The 21,559-nt window shown below is 43.4% G+C and overlaps 1 protein-coding gene and 1 long non-coding RNA gene across 2 annotated transcripts; one reads left to right on the top strand and one right to left on the bottom strand.

Moving 5' to 3' along the window:
* Positions 1-297: 297 nt before the first annotated feature.
* On the top strand, positions 298-7,770 carry ACOD1 (aconitate decarboxylase 1). The gene is made up of 5 exons (XM_006086084.3): positions 298-370; positions 2,475-2,636; positions 3,397-3,486; positions 4,757-4,962; positions 6,034-7,770. Exons 1-5 carry the CDS (start codon positions 359-361, stop codon positions 6,977-6,979), a joined length of 1,416 nt encoding a protein of 471 aa, XP_006086146.1. The 5' UTR covers positions 298-358; the 3' UTR covers positions 6,980-7,770.
* A 2,904-nt stretch (positions 7,771-10,674) lies between these two features.
* On the bottom strand, positions 10,675-18,810 carry LOC106696693. The gene is made up of 3 exons (XR_001347633.2): positions 18,742-18,810; positions 13,601-13,726; positions 10,675-11,155 (listed from the first exon to the last, which is right to left on the bottom strand). It is a non-coding gene; the product is annotated as an uncharacterized LOC106696693 (long non-coding RNA).
* Positions 18,811-21,559: the final 2,749 nt, after the last annotated feature.

Below are 21,559 nucleotides of genomic sequence, written 5' to 3'. Positions count from 1 at the left end.
TTCTGAACCAAGGAGAAGAGTTTTAAAGGGAGGCAGGGTGGAAAACAGCAGGAACTATGTGCTGGTCCACACAGCCGGTATCCAGTTAATCATTTCCCTATTACGTGGAGACTTGATTGCATCAGAGTTACTATTCTTCTTTGTGATCAGGCATGACCTAGGTCATTCATTATCTCCCTGGAAACCTCTGGTTCCTCAAAATGAGTTTAAGTGGGAAGTGTTGAAATGGTACAAATTTTAAGGTTAGAACAAAGAGAAAGAGGTTGGGTTTGAGAGGAGTGACGGGTATAAAAGGCAATCACACAGAAAAGGAATTACTCCTTGGATTCACTCCTGAGATAAACCTCTTCTTTAGACCATGAAGCTCAAGGTATTGTTCTATTTTATGTGGCTAATTTAAATTGGTTTTCTAGCTTACCTCTATTGTCTCAATTTCCTCTCCCTTGAAGAGCCACCTGCTTCTACTTCAAAAATGGCATTTTACTGTTTCTCATAGCCTCTGGGATATCTAATTAACTGCATCTTGTTTTTTTTTTAGCAACGTTTTACCAATGACAGACTTACGTCTGTTGTATAAAGTTAGGAAGAAAATGAATCATTATACGTTCATTGAATTTGAACCTCCTAGTTTTGTGTATGTTAACGTTGGCTTTGCCAGATTGTATTTATAATGATATGTTTACTGTCTTTAGTCCCCCAGAGAAGGTAAGATTTCTACAGAAAGAACCATAACATTTCAGTTTGTTATTCTAGAGACCTTAGCACAATGCCAGACACATAGCAAGAACTTGTGAAATATTTATTAAGACTGCATATTTTGTCTTAATTTATACATTATCACAGCATTTTACTAAAAAGAGATGTAAATATCAGGAGAAAGTCAAAAAGACCAAAATAATATTTTAGAAATAGATGGTCACCCAGTCTATAGACAGCTGAGCAGCTGCATCTCTATTTCCTCATGGCCTCTTCCTTAGCGGCCAGAAGGAGCTCTGACCAGGGCCAAGGCCAGGGAGGAACCTGCAACCACAGTAGATTCTTTCTGATTCCTATTTCAGGATTCTTAGGATATATTGCAGAAGTGGAATCACTGGGTCAACAAACAGTTCCATTTTTAATTTTTTGAGGAAGCTCCATACTGTTTTCCATAGTGGCTGCACAAGTCTGCATTCCCACCAGCAGTGCATGAAGGTTCCCTTTTCTCCACATCCGTGCTGACATTTGTTTGTTGATTTGTTCATGGTAGCCATTCTAGCAAGTGTGGGGTAATACTTCATTGTAGTTTTTATTTGCATCTCTCTGATAATTAATGACCTTGAACATTTTTTCATATGTCTATTGGCCATCTGTATGTTCTCTTTAGAAAAGTGTAATGGGGTGACCCACGGAGATGACCACCAGGGACTCAGATCAAAATTTAGGAGCCTTTATTAAGCTGGCCAGCGACTACAGTTACAGCACCCTGCCGAAGCAGAGGCTGAACTGCAGTGCTGACTCCCATGGCCAGCGACTACAGTTATAGCACGCTGCCGAAGCAGAGGCTAAACTGCAGTGCCGACTACAGGAGTTACATTTCATTATTAAATTCTGTGCAGGCCCAGAGAAAAATGTTTCTTTCAAATTCTGGGCCCCAATATGGAGGAAACTCTCTTTATTTATACTTTTTCCAGTCCTTTGTCTTCCAAATTTGGAATGAGATCTCCGGGCCTTCTGAGAAAGAAGGCCTGCATGCTGGGAAGGGGCCATGAGACTATATCGCAAGGCCTGGCAACTGTCTGGGTGTCAGCACTGACAACTCTATCTGGGGCATAGTTTACCACCTCTCTGGGATGGGAGTGGTCTTATTTTCCTTATTATTTAAGACAGAAGCCATACTATCAGGGTTAAAATTTCAAACAGCAGTTTTTATATAAGATGGATACTTCAAAAAGTATCTATTTAGGGCCTTTGCCCATGTTTTTATTGGATTGTTTGTCTTCCTGGTATTCAGTTATATAAGTTTTTTATGTATTTTGGAAATTAACCCCTTATCAGATGTATCATTGGTGAATATGTTCTCCCATACATTGGGTTCCCTTTTTATTTTGTTGATGTTTCCTTTTGCTTTGCAGAAGCTTTTTTGTTTGATGTAGTCCCATTTGTTTATCTTTCCTCAGTTTCCCTTGCCATCGGAGACATATTGGCAAAATATTGCTGCCAGAGATGGCTGAGATTTTATTGCCTATGTTTTTCTCTAGGATATTTATGATTTCTGACTTACATTTAAGTCTTTTATCCATTTTGCGTTTATTCTTGTGTAAGGTGTAAGTTGGTGGTCTAGTTTCATTTTTTAGAAATTAAATTTAATTTGATCAATTGAGTTCCCTCTAGTGGAATAAACTCTTTACATAAAAGTACCTCGAGTTTTCATCTAGAAAAGACGTATGCAGATACACAGTGAGTGTATCACTGTTCTAACCCTCTTCCCTTTAAAGTCCGTCACAGAAAGCTTTGCCAAAGTGATCCATGGCTTGAAAGTGGGACACCTGACAGATCATGTTATTCAGAGGAGCAAGAGGATGATTCTGGATACGCTGGGCGTTGGATTCCTGGGAACCAGTACAGAAGTGTTTCACAAAGCCAATGAATATAGTAAAGTAAGTTCATGCCTGCTTTAGAAGTAAAGCCAATGTGCACACATGCCTGCTTATGAGTGTACCCGTGAGTGTACCAGAGCTGTGTGTGTGTTCTACTGCTCTGCTCCTCGTGTCAGGGATACTACTTGGTGTATACAGCATTGTTGTATATAGTGTTATGCTTTTCTATGTTCTATTATCTGAGTTTTAATATTAATCCATATATTTCACTAAGTCACTGGCTTTACCATTCTTAACACTAGTAATATCTCCTATTTTTTATTATGACTGAAAGCGTTTTTTATCTGAGAGTCTTAGAAGCAATAGTACCTACCCAAGATGATTTCTTCATGCAAAGACTTCGAGAGTCTCTGGGGAAAGGGCTGGGCCAGCACTCTGAGCAGAGAGGGGTGTGTATGTGGGAGACATAGCATCCACCCTCCAGAGGATGTGCTTGGTATAGGCAGTTAGTTCACTTTTCCTAGTACTTACCCACGAGGAATAAATAAGAGTAAATTCAGACTCTACTCCCTAGAGCACTTATGAATCATGGTCTGGGTCAAGCAACAGTATCTCTTCTCACTTCAATGGAGAAAGTCATGTATTGTCCTACAAGGAAGAGAAGAATCTAATGATTAAGGCTTTGATTTAACATAGCACAAAGGGTTCAATTAAGGACTATTAATGTAATGCCTCCAAAGATGAAGAATGACTCCTGCAAGGAAAGCTTGGCATGCTATGTTCACACTCTATATCACTGATTGATATTCTTTTGTTCCAGATCTACAGTTCCAATGTATCCAGCACTGTTTGGGGGCGGCCAACCTTGAGACTCCCACCGACATATGCTGCTTTTGTCAACGGGGTGGCTGTAAGGAGATTTCCATGTCTTTTCCACTGTTAGACAAATACAGTAATTTTCAGAGTCAGAAAATATCTCAGAAATTGCTAAATTTCCATATTTTACTAATGACATCATTGAAATTCATAGAGATGACGTGGACTGCCCTCCTTCCTATGTAGTAATCTCAGTTTTCATAGTGAATTGATACTTTCTAAATCAATTGTGAAGTAGAGGAAATAAGATAGGATTTAGATAGCTCAACCTCTAAGGTAGCTCAAACTCTAAACTCTGAATGTATATAGCAGAGAATATAAAACCCAATATCCAGACTCAATTTCTTGAGTACCACTTTCCATCCAGTAACCAGCCTTTTATTTATTTATTCATTAATTCATTAATTGATTCATTCAACAAATATTTACTGAAAAAGAAATAATGGCTACATGATATCTTTATTTTCTGAAACAAAAATCAGCATTTCTTGTCTAAGAGACAGTTTTTATGCTTTATAGAAGATATAATTTGGACATGAATATGTTGGGTTTTTGAGATATATTTATGGTTTGAGGGGATAGTAGCGCAGAATATTGAAAGTCAAACCCAATGATACATCCAAGGAATAAATGTCCAGTAAGCAGTAGAAAGTGCACTGGCCACATCCAATAAATCTATTTTAAATGAACTTCTGGTTATTACTATTTCATATAAGAAAAAATTAAAGAGGTTAAAGTAAAGGGGTTAAAGAGGACTAAAACCTCATAGCAGAAAATAATGGTTTTAAAATATAGCTTAGTATGTAATCTTGGTTCAAAAGTTCTTGCAACTTCTCCATAAGTCTAAAATTATTTCATAATAAAAAGTACACAAATATATGGCCCGATATGGAACAAATGACATTAAAGTTTTAGTGCAACTTATTTGAAGGGTGGAGGAGGAAGTGGGGGAGGGAAGGATGAAGCAACCATCTAATCCCACTGCTTTGTTTATAAGGGAAATATAGATCTTTTCAGGGGCTGTGGCAGAGAGCTCTGGTCACCTGGGTAAGACACGAGTTCCCTGGGGGTCACTAGCTGCTCCCCAAGGTACTGCCTGCTTTTGGCAGAGGACAGTCTGTCAAGTGCCCAGCTATGTGATCAAGAATCACAGCCTGTTCATAGGTTTTATTTTCAGGAATCAGATCTAAAATCTCACATCCAACAAGGCTATTACTAAACTAAATGCTTACTGGTCCAAAAGCCATTGCATCCAGGGAAATACATTTTGGTTTTGGTTGTTGTTTGTGTGTCTGCCTTCATAGATTCACTCAATGGATTTTGATGACACGTGGTATCCTGCCACCCACCCTTCTGGAGCTGTCCTTCCTGTCCTCATGGCTTTATCAGAAGCCCTACCTCCAAGTCCAAAGTGTTCTGGCCTCGACCTTCTGCTTGCTTTCAATGTTGGGATTGAAGTGCAAGGCCGACTAATGAATTTTTCCAAGGACGCCAATGACATACCGAAAAGGTATGGAAAATATTTGCCCCACGAAGAGACAGTCATTTTCCCTTTCATCTGTGAATCGTTACTTCTGTAGAGCTTTCTGGCATAAAGTGTGGCTCAACTGAAGATGTTAATATTAGTGCTGGCAGATAAGTCAGGTCACCAGTCACATATCAAACTATATATACAAAGATAGGACTTCAGAAGTGCTCATGAAAATTTCCCTTTGGGTGTAGAACATCATCCAGGACCTATGGGTACCCTCCCTGAATATTCCTGATCCCATCAAAGCAGAATCTACTTTGATATTTGTTAGGGTTCTTCAGACTAATGAGAGCACACAGAATATCCCAAACCTGACTGTTCAAGCCATAGCGCAAAAAAGGTCAAATGCGGGCTGTATCATATGGTTCAATACAATATTTATCTTGTCACTTGGTCCAGCCTGCTAGGAGAGGTGTAAATTGGAATACTGAGTGAACTTACACAGTTTCTAAAAGGCCCTTAATTTTTATAGTTACTTACATGATCTTTCAGCAATCAACAACTTTCATCTTTCTACAATAATTATAAAAGTACCATTTATAAAGAATTTACTAGTGCCGAAACTGGTTTGGCTCAGTGGATAGAGCGTCGGCCTGTGGACTGAAAGGTCCCAGGTTCGATTCCGGTCAAGGGCATGTACCTGGGTTGCGGGCACATCACCAGTGGGAGATGTGCAGGAGGCAGCTGATCGATGTTTCTCTCCCATCGATGTTTCTAACTATCTATCTCTCTCCCTTCCTCTCTGTAAAAAATCAATAAAATATATTAAAAAAAAAAAAAAAGAATTTACTGTTTCCGGCACTGTTGTAAGCATGTGAATCCATTCAAAACTCACAAAACCCTGTAAGGTAGATACTATTATTATTGCCATTTTAGTAAGAGAAAACAGTACAGAGAAGTTGAATAACTTTCCCCAAGATCACTCAGCTAGTAAGTGGAAGAGCTGAGATTTGAAGTATAGCCCCATGATCTAAGTTCCTGATCGCTACACTATACTGCCTCCTGGTGGTTGAGGTTTGTAAATCTCTAATACTGCCTTTTGCTTTTCAGATTCCATCCCCCGTCGGTGGTAGGAACTTTGGGTAGTGCTGCTGCTGCATCCAAGATTTTAGGGCTCAGCATGACAAACTGCCAGAAGGCCTTGGCTATTGCTGTTTCTCATGCCGGGGCTCCTATGGCAAATGCCGCCACTCAGACCAAGCCTCTTCACATGGGCAATGCTGCCAGGCATGGGATAGAAGCTGTTTTTCTGGCAATGCTGGGTCTCCAGGGAAACAAGCAGGTCTTGGACACGCAGACTGGATTCGGGGCCTTCTATACCAACTACTCCCCCAAAGTCCTTCCAAACCTAGATTCTTACACTTGGCTCCTGGACCAGCAGGATGTGGCTTTCAAGAGTTTCCCTGCACATCTGGCCACCCACTGGGTGGCAGACGCCGCTGCATCTGTGAGGAAGCACCTTGTAACAGACAGAGCCATGTGTCCCATTGACCACGTTGAGAGAATTGTGCTCAGAATTCCAGATGTCCAGTACGTAAACCGGCCTTTCCCAGACTCGGAGCATGAAGCCCGTCACTCCTTCCAGTATGTGGCCTGTGCCATGCTGCTCGATGGTGGCATCACGGTTTCATCATTCCACAAACACCAGATCAACAGGCCGCAGGTGAGAGAGTTACTTTGCAAGGTGGAGCTGGAGCATCCTCAGGACAACCTGCCAAACTTCAACACACTATACTGTGAGATAAGCGTCACCCTCAAGGATGGAGCCACCTTCACGGAGCGCGCTGATACCTTCTATGGTCACTGGAGGAAGCCACTGAGCCAGAAGGACCTAGAGGCCAAGTTCAGAGCCAATGCCTCCGGGATGCTGTCCTGTGATGCAGTAGAAAGACTTATAAAGATAGTAGACAACCTGGAAGGTCTAGAGGACTGTTCTGTGTTAACCTCACTTCTGAAAGGACCCTCTCCATCAGAGATGATTTCACAATCTATCTAGCATTTAATAATTCCATAGTACAATATCTAAATGACTTTATATTTGGAGAAATTCAATGATTGGCTTCCCAGAGCAAAGGTCTGCTCTTGGTTTGCCCAGAACTAAATGCAGCATGGTGGAGGGAGTCCAGACAGAACTGGATATCTATGAAAGGAGTCTTGTCCTGTTCATTTGCAAGACTGTTCCAATGACCTATAAGCATTCATAAAGCTGAATTTCAAGTCACCTGTGACTTCCTTATAAAATTAATATTTTCAGAGGAATTTTATGAACTTCATGAACCTCAGGTGTGAGAAGACTTTGAACCTGTACATTTTTTTTGCTGACAGTGGAGAAGGGCTCTGGTCTGCTGTACCACCGACAGATTTCTTAGATCAGGGGTTATAGAAGCTCTCCACGGTGGAGGGGATGCTGTTGGGTTTAAATATAAGAGCTTAGTGGGTTAAAATCCTGCCTCTGCAACTTATTAGATGTTACTAGGTATCCTTCTGCCATAGTTTCTCTATTTTGTAAAGCAGAAATAAAAAGCAGTTTAAAAAACAAAGCGGCTTTGCTTCAGAAGCCACGCTCTTAACCACTGCATTATGTCACCTTTCATTATTAAAAAGAAAGGTTTTTGAGAAATGAATAATGAATGAAGAGTCTGAGATATAATAAAGAATGACAACAAGAGCGTCAACCTATGAATCAGGAGTTCACAGTTCAATTCCTGGTCAGGGCATGTGCCCAGGGTGTGGGCTCAATCCCCAGTGTGGGTGTACAGGAGGCAGCCAATTATTGATTTTCTCTCATCATTGATGTTTCTATCTCTCTCCCTCTCCCTTCCTCTCTGTACTATATATACATATATATGTGAATGACAACAAAAAATGTATATGTCTACAATTAAATAAATATTGACTGTATAAAATAATCAAATGTCTTATGGGTTTAAAATTGTAACATTAGCAGGGACTTTTATAGTAAACTAGAGGCCTGGTGCACAAAATTCATGCACTTGGAGAGGGTCCCTCAGCCCAGCCTGCCCTAAACCGGCAGTCAGACATCTCCCGAGGGGTCCCAGATTGGAGAGGGTGCAGGCCAGGTTGAGGGACAACACCCCCCCATGCACAAATTTTGTGCACTGGGCCTCTAGTATATCTATAATTACAAAAACAGTAAATGGACTAAATGCTCAGTTAAAAAGATAGACCATGAACACATTGTTAAAAATGTTTCTTGGCTTTATTAATATCAACTTTACATACTATTAATTCATCCATTTTAGGTATACAGTTCAATGAGTTCTAATAAATTTATAGATTTGTGCAAACATCACCATAATTCAGTTTTTGGAATACTTCTATCATTCTAAAAAAATTCCTCATGACTGCTTGCAATCAATCCCCAGTTCCCTCTCCAGCTCTCAGCAAGCAATAATCTGCTTTCTATCTCAATAGTTTTATCTTTTCCAAATATTTTCTCTAGTAAGTGGAATCATACAATATGTAGGCTTATGTGTCTGACTCTTTCACTTAGCATAAATTTTTAAGATTTTTCTACATATGTATCAGAGCACTTTATTCCCTTGCATTGCTGAGTAACACTCCATCATATGGATATGTTACAGGGCAGTGAAAAGCTAGGAAAATTCCAGGGCAAGATGAATAGGGAAACTGAGATAAAGAAGTTAAAACAAGGCCAATGGTGTGGGCAATTTACAGCTGGCTTGTAAATAACAAGCTTTTATCTTCCCAGCCAAGGACACTTGAGAGAAAATGGTTAAAAACCTCCCTAATGAGAGAATGCAGAAAAAGAGGGAGGAAGGGGAAAGGAAAAGAAGGAAGTTTTATTATTTTTTTGTTGTTGTTTAACTCACTAACAGAGAAGCCAGCAGTCTCAAGGCTTGGCAAGATAAAACTGCCAGGTGCTTCTCATGAATTCTGAGAAGTAAAAAGGGACCTTGAAAATTAATCTATACCAAGATATTCAACAGAGGAATTCTTGAAACCCATAGACAGGGGAGTATAGAACTCCTCAAACCCGCACATGGCATTTGCTCTCCGGGGTTAGCTGGAAAAGCCTGTCTGCCCTCTGAGCCCAATGAACTGAAACAGACTTGCTTGCCTTGCTTCTTTAATAAATTTGCTTGCTTTAATAAATTGGCCTTGTCATAATACAATCAGGGTCTCTCCTTTAAATTCGTTTATACTAGAAGATAAGAATTGAGAAGGAGACCACCCTCTCCCTTCAACTGAGGGGGTTGTCCGATGATACCTTTTCGGGGGTCTCTGGCTGCCTGTAACAGAGGTACCACACTTTGTTTACCCGTCACTAGTTAATGGGTAGCGTTGTTTCCAGTTTGGGGCTATTACGAATAAAGCCTCCATGAACAATCTCATGCATGTCCTTCTGTAGGCATATCTTTCTATGTCTCTTGGGTAGATACCTAAGAGTGGGAACGCTGGGCCATCTGGTAAGTATATGTTCAACTTTATAAAAAACTGTTTTTAAACTAGCTCTATCATGTTACATTTCCACCAGCAATGTCTCAGGGTCCTAGTTTCTCCATATCCTCATCAACACTTAGAATTGTCACTTTTTTACATTTTAACCAGTCTGGTAAGTGTGCAATAGTATCTCATGGTGATTTTAATTTGCATTTCCTTCATGACTAATTCTTGCACATTTTTGCCAACTGTTTTTTTTTTGAAATGTATCTTCATTGTTGAAAGTATTACAGATGTCCCCGTCCCCCGCCCCCCTCCATTGAGCCCCTCCACCCTCACTCTCGTGAGGATTAAAAAGAAAAATAGCATAGGGATCATTCACAGAAAGTGATCATTCAAAACACCTCCAAGGCAGGGGGTGTTTCAGGAGCAGCTGCACTGGCTCCCGATAAACTCTAGAGGGCTACATAGCACATCAGAAGAACGTATGATACACAGTAACGTAAAAAATAGATCATGGCCTTATCTGAAGCGCAGAGCAGAACAAATACCTTCGCAGAAACAATGAAAACTAGTCTAGTCATCTTGTTCAGTTGTAAATGCAGAAACCAACGTTCAGATATCATCCTGTCACTTAAAAAATTCTCCTTGCTTTTTGTTGTCATTATTATTAAACACAAGTCAATCCACCACAGTTATAGTTGTTGCTCATATTGAAATGGGAAAATTAAACTGGAACGTGTGGTGTTCTTTCGGGTTCTTGTCCCGTGAAGTCGAAGAATGACACCACGGATAGAAGGTGGTACAGTAAAAGATGGAAATTTATTGAGAAACAAGCACAGACTCCCACGTGGGGAGGGGGAGAGAGTCCCACTAAGTCCCTTTTTTCCACGGTTTATAAAGGCTGCAGTTCTTTGTGCCCTGGCATCCCCTCTGACTGGTCACTATCCCCTCTAATTTGGTCACTATAGCAACTTCAGAGCTCAAACCTCAGGTGAGGTGTGTGAAGTTCTCCTCTTCTTCTCCCTTATTGTTTTCCTAGTCCCTTTGGGCTCTCCTCTTCCCTTTCTGAATAAGGGGCTTCCTTCCCTTAATTCTGTAAATGTATACCTTCTGCAGCTCCTGCTCTATTATTTTATGGAAATGTACCGTCCCAGCTCTTTATTCTATGGAAATGTACCTTCTGCAAGTCCCAGCTCCCTTATCTTATGGAAATGTTATCTTCTGCTGCTCTGTAGCCCTGTGCTTTTTCCATGGACCCCTTAATTCCTAAGATTTCCTAAACCTGCCTATTTTACCCCTAAAAATTCCTTTCAATATTGGAACCAACCTGGAGGTTCAGGAAAAAGCCTTTGAGATAAGTAAATAAAAATGACAATGTGTTTGTATAGGAACACTATGTGTCTAAAAAATTCAATAATGGTTATTTCATCTTTGGATCAAGATCACACTGAAAGTATCTATCATCACATGATAGAATGTGTATGTAATTCATTTGGTCAGAGCAAAAATATTTTCACGTGCATAATTTCTTCTAAATATTATAACTAAAGCATCATTTTTCAAATACATTACGAAACATCCCCACCCTTTCCCTCATTTCATCACAAATTTCACGCAGAGGGGCCGTGCCAGGAAAGCGCATGTCTGCACCGCTTGGTGGCATCCTGGCAGATTCACTCACGTCCCGCAGCTGTGTTTGCATCTCGGCTCTTTTACAGCAGTTGCTTGGTCTGCATCAGCAAACCTATCAGAAAAGAAGATCTGAGCGGGAGAAAATGTTTCCCAAGGGCTACCGTTATGAGGACGCCCAAGCTCACCAGGTGGAATGGCCACCCAGCCAGCCCTCAGTTGTTCCAGCCAATCCCAGCCCAAGCCCACACCCACTGTGGTATCTTCCAGCCCAGTAAAGCCTTCAGATGTCTGCAGCCCCCGCTGCTTCCTGATTGCAACTGCATGAGAGACCTCAAGCAAAGCCCAGCTATGCCCAGTCAGCCAACAGAACCAGGAAGATACTAAGTTGTTGTTTAAGCCACTAAATTTTGGTGATATTTGTTACATAGCAATAGATATCTGAACTACTTTATATGTAAAACAACAAGAAGCAACTTATTTAGATAAATATGTGTAAGTATCCACAAGCAACACACTCCTGATCTAAAGCAATGATTCTCAGTTCTCGCTGGGACATCTCCAAATTGCCTCCAAAAATTTCAAGAATATTGTGCACGTTTAGAATAATCTACATATATATAAACACCAAGCGACTGGAACAATGGAACGACTGGAATGACCAGTCACTATGATGTGCACTGCAGCGGCCAACCAACCTGATCGGGGCCCTAATCAGCCCCCTTCAACCTCCCACGGCCCGGCCAGCCTGGCCCCACGATCAGCTCCCCCATCTCTATCAGGGGCAGGGTCTGCCAGCCAACTTCCCATGTCCCCTTCCCCCTGCCAGCCCTGCCCCGATTGGCCCTCATTGGGGAGGGTCGGCCGGACCCCACCCATGCACAAATTCATGCACCGGGCCTCTAATCTTAAAATACAATTGATTTTATTATTTAGTTTGGAAAATATAAATATATAACATAGTAGAGGCCTGGTGCATGAAAATTCATGCACTGGAGGGGAGGGTCCCTCAGCCCAGCTTGCCCCCTCTCACAGTCCGGGAGCCCTCAGGGGCGGGAGGCGACCGGAAGATCAGGGGAAGGTGACGCCCCCATCATACCTCTGCTGCTACCTCTACCAGTAGCGCAAGCCTCGGGCGGCCCTGGTTACCTGAGCCTCCGGTGGCCTTGGGCAGCTGGGCAGCCGCCATCCAAGGCTTACCTGTGCCTCGGGCATCGGCTGGGCGACTCTGGAGGCAGGCACACAGAGCGGCCTGTGCCTCGGGCATCAGGTGGGCGATGCCACACACCTGCTGCCCCAGCGGGGCTGATGGGACTGAGCGCCGCCATCTTTGTGAAGGCATGATGGTCAATTAGCATATTCCCTCTTTATTAGATAGGATAGCTTTTTATGAAGGGTGCCACCATCTTGTGAGGGCATGATGGTCAATTAGCATATTCCCTCTTTATTAGATAGGATAGCTTTTTATGAAGGGAATTAAATTTTAAAAATTAAATTATACTAGTAAATCAATCTTTAATTTAAAAGATAGGGTCACCTATCTATCAGTGATCCTTGAACTGAAAAGGTCTCAGTTGTATTTCAGCTCCAGGACAAGAAAAGCAGCAAAACCAGATGCCTTTGTTGCCTCAAGACCAGATGCATTAACTAATGACCCCCTGCCCTCTCGATGACCAATCAGTGGAGGCCATGATCCTGAAAGAGCACACCTGGAAAGCTGATGAATAATCTATAGGACCCTACCCTGAAACCTCCCCTAAGAGTCCCACCTTCAAGAGACTCAACACAATACCCTCAACACAAAGGACCCAGCACACATTCTCCCCCAGGGAAACATGCCAAGCCATTTCCTTCCTCACTTCGTCCCTTTAAGGAACCTCAGGATACTTGGAACCAGGGGAGCCATGGGCAGTGACAGCTTGTCCCGGACTAACCCCCTGAACCTGTCTCGAGGCCCCCATTTCTCTGACTTCCCAATGAGCCAAAGCAGCCCAGCCTGGGCTCTCCTGTTGCTTCTTTTATGCCCTTCCTTATTTCACTGTGTGTTTTTGATGTGGCAAATAAAATTCGCCTTAACCGGTTTGGCTTAATGGATAGAGCATCGGCCTGTGGACTGAAGAGTCCTGGGTTTGATTCTGATCACGGGCACATGCCTGGGTTGCGGGCTCCACCCCCAGTGGGGGGCGTGCAGGAGGCAGCCAATCAATGATTCTCATCGTTCATGTTTCTCTCTGTCCCTCTCCCTTCCTCTCTGAAATATATATATATAAATGTCTGTTTCTAGCCCCAAAGAATCTGATGTTACTGATTTCAAGTGTGACCCAAGCACAAGAAATTTTTTAAACTCCCTGAATGATTCTCATGTGCAGGAAAGTTTGAGAGCCGCAGACCTAGAGCCTGACACAGAGAGTTCAAGATGGTAGCTGAGCCTGCACCACCCTTTGGTGAAGAGGATTCTGAAGTCAGTGAGCATTAATTAAAATGAACAGTTGGCCTCACCGCTTTCAGCTAAGTCACCAGGTATAATGACAGCATCAAGCTCGCTGGAGCTCAGGCCTACCAAACTAGGTGAGTCCCAGGCCCTCCTGGCACTTCCCTCCAGCGCATTTCTCTTCTCTGCTGTTGGGCTACTTTTCAAGTGATTAACCATGTGCAGCTGCTCGGCATTTGGAGCACATATCTTCACCTTCAAAAATAGAAATAAAAACAAATGATGGCATTGCCTTTGTGAAAAAATCAAGCAAATCAATCTCAGAGTCTAAATCAGAAGGGAAAGTCAGAAAACCACTAAGTAATTCTACTAGTATATGCCTTTAGGTCAACACCAACAACAAGTACTACAGCTCAATCTCAAGAAAGAAATTGCAGGGAGAGAGAGAGAGAGAGAGAGAGAGAGAGAGAGAGAGAGAGACTGACTATAAATTAGCTTCCAGAAAGAAACCAGAACAGCTAGAAGGAGACATTGGGGGAAAAGGGGAACATCTGTAATGCTTTCAATAAAATAAAATAAAATGCCAATCAAAAGAAAAAAGAAAAAACAAGAAAGCAAGAAAGACCAAAGAAAGAAAGAAAGCGAGAAAGCGAGAAAGCAAGAAAGCAAGAAGCAGGAAGCAGAAGAAGAAGAAGAAGAAGAAGAAGAAGAAGAAGGAAGACAGCGAGAAGCGAGAAGCGAGAACGCGAGACAGCGAGAAAGCGAGAAAGCAAGAAAGCAAGAAAGCAAGAAAGCAGAAAGAAAGAAAGGAAGGAAGAAAGAAAGAAAGAGAGAGAAAGAGAGAAACCACAGCAGAGTTTGGTTTTCAAATACACATGTATATACCATATAATACATACGCTTTTTAAGGAGATGGAAGAGAAGATCTGATTTTATAGATCAGAGCATATGGGTCTCAAAAACATGAGAGAGCCTGTCTGGCATGGTTCAGTGGTTGAGTATTGAGCTATGAACCAGGAGGTCACAATTTGATTCCCAGTCCCATGCACGTGGGGGCATGCAGGAGGCAGTGGACCATTCTCTCTCATCATTGATATTTCTATCTCTCCTCTCCTTCCTCTCTGAAATCAATAAAAAAAATATATATTTTTTAAATTAAAGGATTAATGAAATCTGCCCTTGAAACCATTCTAAAGCAATGATTCTCAACACTGGCTACATATTAGAATCACCAGAGTTGTTTGAGGCCCAAACAAACCAGTTACATGTGAATGAAGCGTGAGAGTGGGCATTGGGATGTGGCAAAATCTCCACAGGTGATTCCATCACTTGTCAGGGTTGGCAACCTCGGATCTAAAGCAAATGGGAGCTAACACTGACAACCTCAAGGCCCTGAGTTAAAATCCCAATAAGCCATCGATGGAAAATTGCAAACTCATGAAGTGAATTCTAATTCTTAACCTAGAAGGCTACTTACATGGCTGTCAGTGATGCCCACATGTAGAAAGAGGAAATAAACTGGTATAAGCATCAGGAAAAGGAAAGATCCCCTGCTGTGAATACACATATGTATCCATTCACTTCTTTGAGGAGGATAGGGTGGGAGAGGGAGAAGGGGAAGGGAAGGGAAGGAGAAGGGTGAGGCAAAGAAAGAGGATAGGTGGAAGGGTAAGAGGAGGAGGAATATAATAGTGAACCTGAGAAGCAGGACACAGGGATAGGAGCAGGTTCTGGGTCTGACTGCTGGACATCTATACCTTGTGTGATATTGGGAATGTTACTCAATATCTCTGCCTACATTTCTTCAGTCTGAAAGTAGGAAGTAATAACACCTTTGTCACAGGGTTTTGGGGAGGATTAAATATAGTAAATGCCAGTTGTGTCGAAACCTCAATACTAATGTATTTCCTCTACTGAGTGGTAGACACTGCTTCTTTTTGTCTGATATACATGGAGAAAAGTTAAGTTTTCATTCTAAAGATGGTTTTCTTGAGAATAAACTGTAAAAAATACAGGGTTGAGTAAAAGTAAGTTTACAGTTGTTTGTATAGAAAAAAACATGCAGGTTATGATTATTACAATAGCTTTATTAACTCAAAAGAATGTCACAATGCAACCATAAACCTACTTTTGCTCACCCCCGTATATTCAATAAATACATACAGAATTGTAAAGACTGGTTTAAGAGATTTAATGTAACAAGTAAAAGTGTTACCGGAGGAATTAATGGGCCACATTTCCCAGATACGAGTAAGAATGGGGTTCTTGGGGTACAGCTGAAATGAGCATTTTCAGAAGCCCCCATGTGAGAGTGAGGTGTGGTAGATGACTTTATTGGTGTGGATTTGCATTCCTCGGGTTGTAAAGTCCCAGGACCCTTAATCTGGTCCTGAAAGAGGTGTAGCTGGGGTTCCAGCAGAGCCAAAAGCAATGCCAGAGCTTCCATTCCATGTTGCAGCTGGGTCCAGTTTAGCATTCAGGCTAGTTACAGTCCATTAGGCCATTATGTGTGGGGCCCTCAAGGTTGTGGGCCATATGGGCACAGGGGAGTGAGCCCCCTACAACAAGAGTCCCAAGAGGGCCTGTGGGCCAAAGGCCAAGAGAGGCAAAAAGGTAGGAACTCCCTTTGTTCATAAGTTTAAATATTTAGGTTTCGAGCCCTTGCAGTGGCCACACCTATTCTGGCCACTGACTCACTCCCAGGTGTGACTGACAGACAATAGGAACCTTCACACATCACTCAGACCTTACGGGGCATGTGTCCAAACTGCCTTTGTTCAGTCCCTTCCTCCATCAATCATCGGGGAACAGACTTGGAGAGTGCTAAATTAGCAGAGCTGTGTAAATGGCATGTCTATATTATCTAGTCTCCCCTTTACTCCTTTCCTGTTAAATAGTGACCAGATTATTAGTGGTATCAAAAGAGTGTAAATCCAAAATTACTTGATTTAGGATTAGGGTGAGATGTTAACTATAGTTCCAGAGTTGGTTGTTTGTTTTAAAAGTATCGCATATTAAATAGATTGCCCCTCTAATTCCTTGAAAGAAATATTATAATTTTAAATTTTATTAAATTCACACTTAAGTTATTCTTTGTTATCTTTGATCTATAATAAATTCTGCTGTAGGTAAGTGAAACTGCGAATAAAAATCTGAAAATAGGCCCTATATATAGTTGATGTATTTGTTTAAACCAGTTAAGCTATACCTGTCTCATAGGCTTTGGGTCAGGGGGGAGGAAGTGGTTAATATTTTGTTAACATCAAGATATTGTTGCCCGGCCAGTGTGGCTCAGTAGTTGAGCATTCACCTATGAACCAGAAGGCCATGGTTTGATTCCTGGTCAGGGCACAAGCCCGTGTTGCGGGCTCGATCCCCAGTAAGGGGCATGCAGGAAGCAGCCAATTAATGATTCTCTCTCATCATTGATGTTTCAATCTCTCTCTCCCTCTCCTTTCCTCTCTGAAATCAATAAAAATATATTTTTTTAAAAAAGATATTGTTAACCTCTTACACTAAAATTAGTGCAGAAAATTAGTGTGCTCAGAGCAAGGCCTCTTAACTTTTCTCTGTGGACCTCTTTGGCAGACTGTTGTTGTTTTTTAATGTCTAAAGGAATAATTCAGCCCTAGCCAGTTTGGCTCAATGGATAGAGTGTCGGCCTGCAGACTGGGGGGTCCCAGGTTCGATTCCGGTCAAGGGCATGTACCTTGGTTGCAGGCACATCCCCAGTGCGGGGTGTGCGGGAGGCAGCTGATCGATGTTTCTGACTCTCTATCCCTCTCCCTTCCTCTCTGTAAAAAATCAATAAAATATTTTTTTTTAAAAAAAGAATAATTCAAAACCATCACATTATAAATGAGAAAGTAAAAATTAGCTTGGACTGTAAAAATCTGCCCTGCCATTCATAGCCTGGAATAAAAGGTAGATAGAAACCAGTTGCAAAATTAGCAGAAAACAGTATTTCTTCAAAGCATAGTAACACAGTAGAGTTGTAAAGTGTCAAAGTCATAAGGACCCTTGGTTTCAATGGTTTATCTTGGTTTGTTTGTTAATCCTCTTCTGAGGATATTTTTTCATTAAATTTTACAGAGAGTGGAAGGGAGGGGGAGAGACAGAAATGCCCTGACTGGGGCAGGGGATCGAGCCTGTAACCAAGGTACATGTCCTTGTGCCCTTGACTAGAATTGAACCCGGGACCTTTCAGTCCATGAGCCAATGTTCTATCCACTGAGCCAAACCTGCTAGGGCCCTTAGTTTCAATGGGCCCTCAAGGTTTAACAGCTACGTAGCAGAGGGAAGTAACCAGGTCAGGGAGGGATTAGGCAACAATATTCTACAACCATCTTTATCCTGGGGTGCTGGGGTCATCACCAAGAGGAACAGAGGCAGAACCAGACCAGAGCAGACAGTAGCTAGTAAGATGCTAAGTTAGGGCCAATATGAGAAACCGCTTTCTCACGTTAGAGCTGTAGACCCCAAATAGGAAATCCCGCCACCAATCAAGGTCAGCCTGAAGTTTACTTTTGTAGTTCTGGAAAGTCCTGAGCAGGACTGGAAGTTCCACTGACTGTGACCACCTAGTGCAGTGGTTGGCAAACTGCGGCTCTCGAGCCACACGCGGCTCTTTGGCCCTTGAGTGTGGCTCTTTCCACAAAATACCGACTTCTGCGCACGGGCCACGAAGTTTCAATCGCACTGTACGTGCGGGCCCGCACGTGGTATTTTGTGGTGTTTTGTGGAAGAGCCACACTCAAGGGGCCAAAGAGCCACATGTGGCTCGCGAGCCGCAGTTTGCCAACCATGGACCTAGTGTATGGTCCCATTATTTGTACAATATTGCGTTGAAGAACTGTTTCTTTTAATTAGTTTTAAGCCGTCCGCAAGTGCTAGTCCGCAGGAAATCCTGCAAGTGCCCTACAAATCCAACATCACATTTCAGCCTTCATGGCAAGGATTTGATCCCTCTCATCTTGGGTGGGTCTTTAGACTTGACTTTGAACTAGGCTTATATGTGGAGGAGGGCTAGGATTGGAGCCACCTAAATGCTTAGATAAGCGGGTGTTAAAATGGGGCCCTGCCTGAACCTCCACAGAACTCCCCAACCTGGTGCAGCAAGTGGGCAAAGGTGTTTGGTGGGGGCAGGAAGGGAAGCAGAACTACTTCCCATCAGCCCTCAGAAGGCCTGGCAGGCCAGGAGAAGCCAGTGATGATCTCGTCAAGGTGGTCAACTCTGGCCATTGTAGTCACCTCGCTTATTATATACTTACAATTATTGTGATGGCTCAGTCATGTGAGTTGATTTGGGTTGTTTTCCTGAGCAGGATGCAAGGGTGATTTCTTTCTTGGTTCCTTGTCCAGATGGATTGGAAGCATGAAGCCATGGACAAAAGGTGATAGATGAAAAGAGTGGAAATTTATTGGGAACAAATACAGACTCCCACATAAGGAGGGGGTCCCAGGGGTAGCCCACTAAACTCTTTTTTGTAAAGGATTATAAAGGTTGTAGTTCTTTGTCTCTTGATACTCCCTTCTAATTGGTCACTCCTTTGGCAGAATATCACCTTCAAAGCCCAAACCCCACCTGGTGCCCCCCTTTTTCTCTCCCCCTTATCTTGTAACATTTCTCTATCGCCTATGAAAATCTGTTTTCCTCTTTCTCCCATTTATCGGCAGACATTTCTCTACCCTCTGTGAAAGTTTGTTTCTGATAGATCCTCCCTTCCCCCAACTGGTGGGCGGGGTATGACGTAACCTGCAGCCCAGAAATACCTGAGTGACTAACCAGGTACCTTATATGGACTATACATTGGACCACCAATCCACACCTGCCAAATACCCTAAGCCCTTGTCCTATATGGACAATGCAGTAAGCCACCAATCAGTGTGTGCCGAGTACACTAAGCCCCCCACCCCTTCCCATTCCACCCCTCAAAAGGCGTGCCCACCCCTGCACGTGCTGCTGTTCTCCCCTTGCGAGACAGCCCGGCAGGTCCTTCTCCTCTAATAAAGCCTGTAGTCCTGGTTTTTCGGCCTCTGTCTGATTTTTCAGTTTCCCTTTTTCCCCATATGCTGTGGCTTTTCCTTATCTTCTGTGAATGAATGTCTTCCTCTCCCCTTATCCTGTGGCACCTTCCCACCCCCCCCCGCCCACCCTGAAAAGACGAGCGGTTTTGGACAGTCAGGCACGAAAATTTAATTCCCTCGCGGGTAGACCTTACTATTATGAAAACTCTGCAAAACCCGAATATTGGCGCGTAATAGTGTTCGGGACTGCCTCCTCAAGTAGTGGGGGAAAGAAAATTTTATTTTGCATACCGGCTACAGAGTATAGCTGCCTATTTTGTCCCTAAAACTCCTTTCAAAGTGAAGTGAGGGCATTGGAAAGCTCTGGCCTAACAGCTCAGCAGGCTGCTGATCTCTTGTAAAACAAGTGACTATAAGGGACGCCTTTAATGTTCTATTTACAGACATAACCCAACATCTGTGTGTAACAGCATGGTAAGTCACAAAGCAGGGCAGCTGATCTGTTGTTTTCTTGAGGTGGCTGAAGTGTCAAAGAAAAGAGGATAATATAGAATCTTCTTCCCTAGTGAAGTGGTAGAGCCAAACAAGGAAGAACGTCTGGGGGGAAATGAGTGAGTAGATTAGAGTTTATGTTGACGGCTGCGAGAATGGCACCTGCTGTTAGACCCGTGGGGTCAGATAGGACCTGGGTTCAGCAACCTCAGTACTTGAGTTCTGGCTAGGAAAGCATTCAGAGCCAAGACTCAAACTATAAGAGAACATTTATTTGGCAAATCACAAAGGTAGAGAAAGTAATTTCTAGAAGAAATGGGCTCAGGAAACAAGTTACAGAGGCAAAAAAAAAAAAAAGAAAAAGAAAAGAAAAGGAAAAAGAAAAAGGGCCTTTGGAGCTTAAGAGAAGAGGGTAAAGGTAATGCACCCGTGGGAAGGAGAGGGAAGGGGAAAGACACCAGCCTGCTCCTGAGCGGGGAGACCATGCTGGGTCCGCTGTCCAAAGGGCTTTTAAGGGTGATTTTAGGAGAGATCCCAGGGGATGACCCAACAGAATATTCATCAGCTTGCCAGGTGCGCCCTGATTGGTCGGCACCAGGTCTTAGTCAATGCAGCTGGCCCTGTGGCCAGCTGTGAAGTTACTTGTCTGGTTTTGCTGCTTTTCTGAGCCCGGAGCTGAAACACAACTGAGGCCTAAATGTATTGGATGAGGGTCAGAACCTCACTGTCCCTGGGGCTTCGTGCTTAAAGGCTGTCCTCAGCCCCCTTGTTCCTCTCCAAAGGGGCAAATCAGCATGACTAGCGACATGCCAGGGGAGGAAAAGTCACGCTGGGGCGAGACCCTTGTTCTTAGAATGTTCCCTTTACCAGGTACCCATGCCCCACCCTGGTGACCTTCTGTACCTGGCGGGTCCTCTTGCTATACTCATGTCTGTCTGTCTCCCACACCTGGAGCAGCAGCCCCTGCTGTATTTGTTAGTGTTGGCCACTGTATCACCGATTAGGTCAGGTGAGGACAAGCCATCCTGCCAAGACTGTCTTCCCATTGCATCCACCATCCCAAACAAAGACTCTCCTTCACTCAAATGTTTGTTGTCACGCAGTCTGGGCCTGTGGGACAGGGCAGAAAGGAGCCCAAAGGGGAGGGGGGGTTCAGAAGAAGCTCCAAAGGAAAGGTGATCTTTAAACGGAGAAGTTAGGTCAGAAGACCCAACACATCCAGTCCCTTCCCCCAACCCTGCCCCCCCACCCCACCCCACCCCGTCCCCAGCACCCAGTGGGTTTAGAAAGAATAGAGGCCAAGACCTGATGGAGCTTCAGGACACCCGGGAGGAAGGGAACTGGGCCGCGGGAGACCCGCCACAGGCTCAGGAAGGCTTCCGGCGCGGGGCGACCGAGTCTCGGGCCAGGGCCAGGGCAGAGGGCAGAGGGCAGAACGCGCAGGCCGGCGACTGAGTCACCAGTGCCCACGGGGCGGCGGTGTGTCTCCGCGCATGCTCAGCTCGCGGCCCTCCGCAGGCGCCGGAAGCACCGGGAGCCGTCCCATGGCGCAGACAGGGGACACCGGCC

This window comes from Myotis lucifugus, unplaced genomic scaffold (genome assembly GCF_000147115.1).
Source record: "Myotis lucifugus unplaced genomic scaffold, Myoluc2.0 scaffold_24, whole genome shotgun sequence".
NCBI classification, from domain to species: Eukaryota; Metazoa; Chordata; class Mammalia; order Chiroptera; family Vespertilionidae; genus Myotis; species Myotis lucifugus.
Note: the sequence above shows the minus strand (reverse complement) of the source record. Positions and strands in the feature narration are given on the sequence as shown.

Coding starts and splice junctions, on each gene's coding strand:
- ACOD1 (XM_006086084.3), top strand. Junction 3,487..4,756: donor CTTTTGTCAACGGGGTGGCT/GTAAGGAGATTT, acceptor CTGCCTTCATAG/ATTCACTCAATGGATTTTGA. Junction 4,963..6,033: donor GCCAATGACATACCGAAAAG/GTATGGAAAATA, acceptor TTTGCTTTTCAG/ATTCCATCCCCCGTCGGTGG.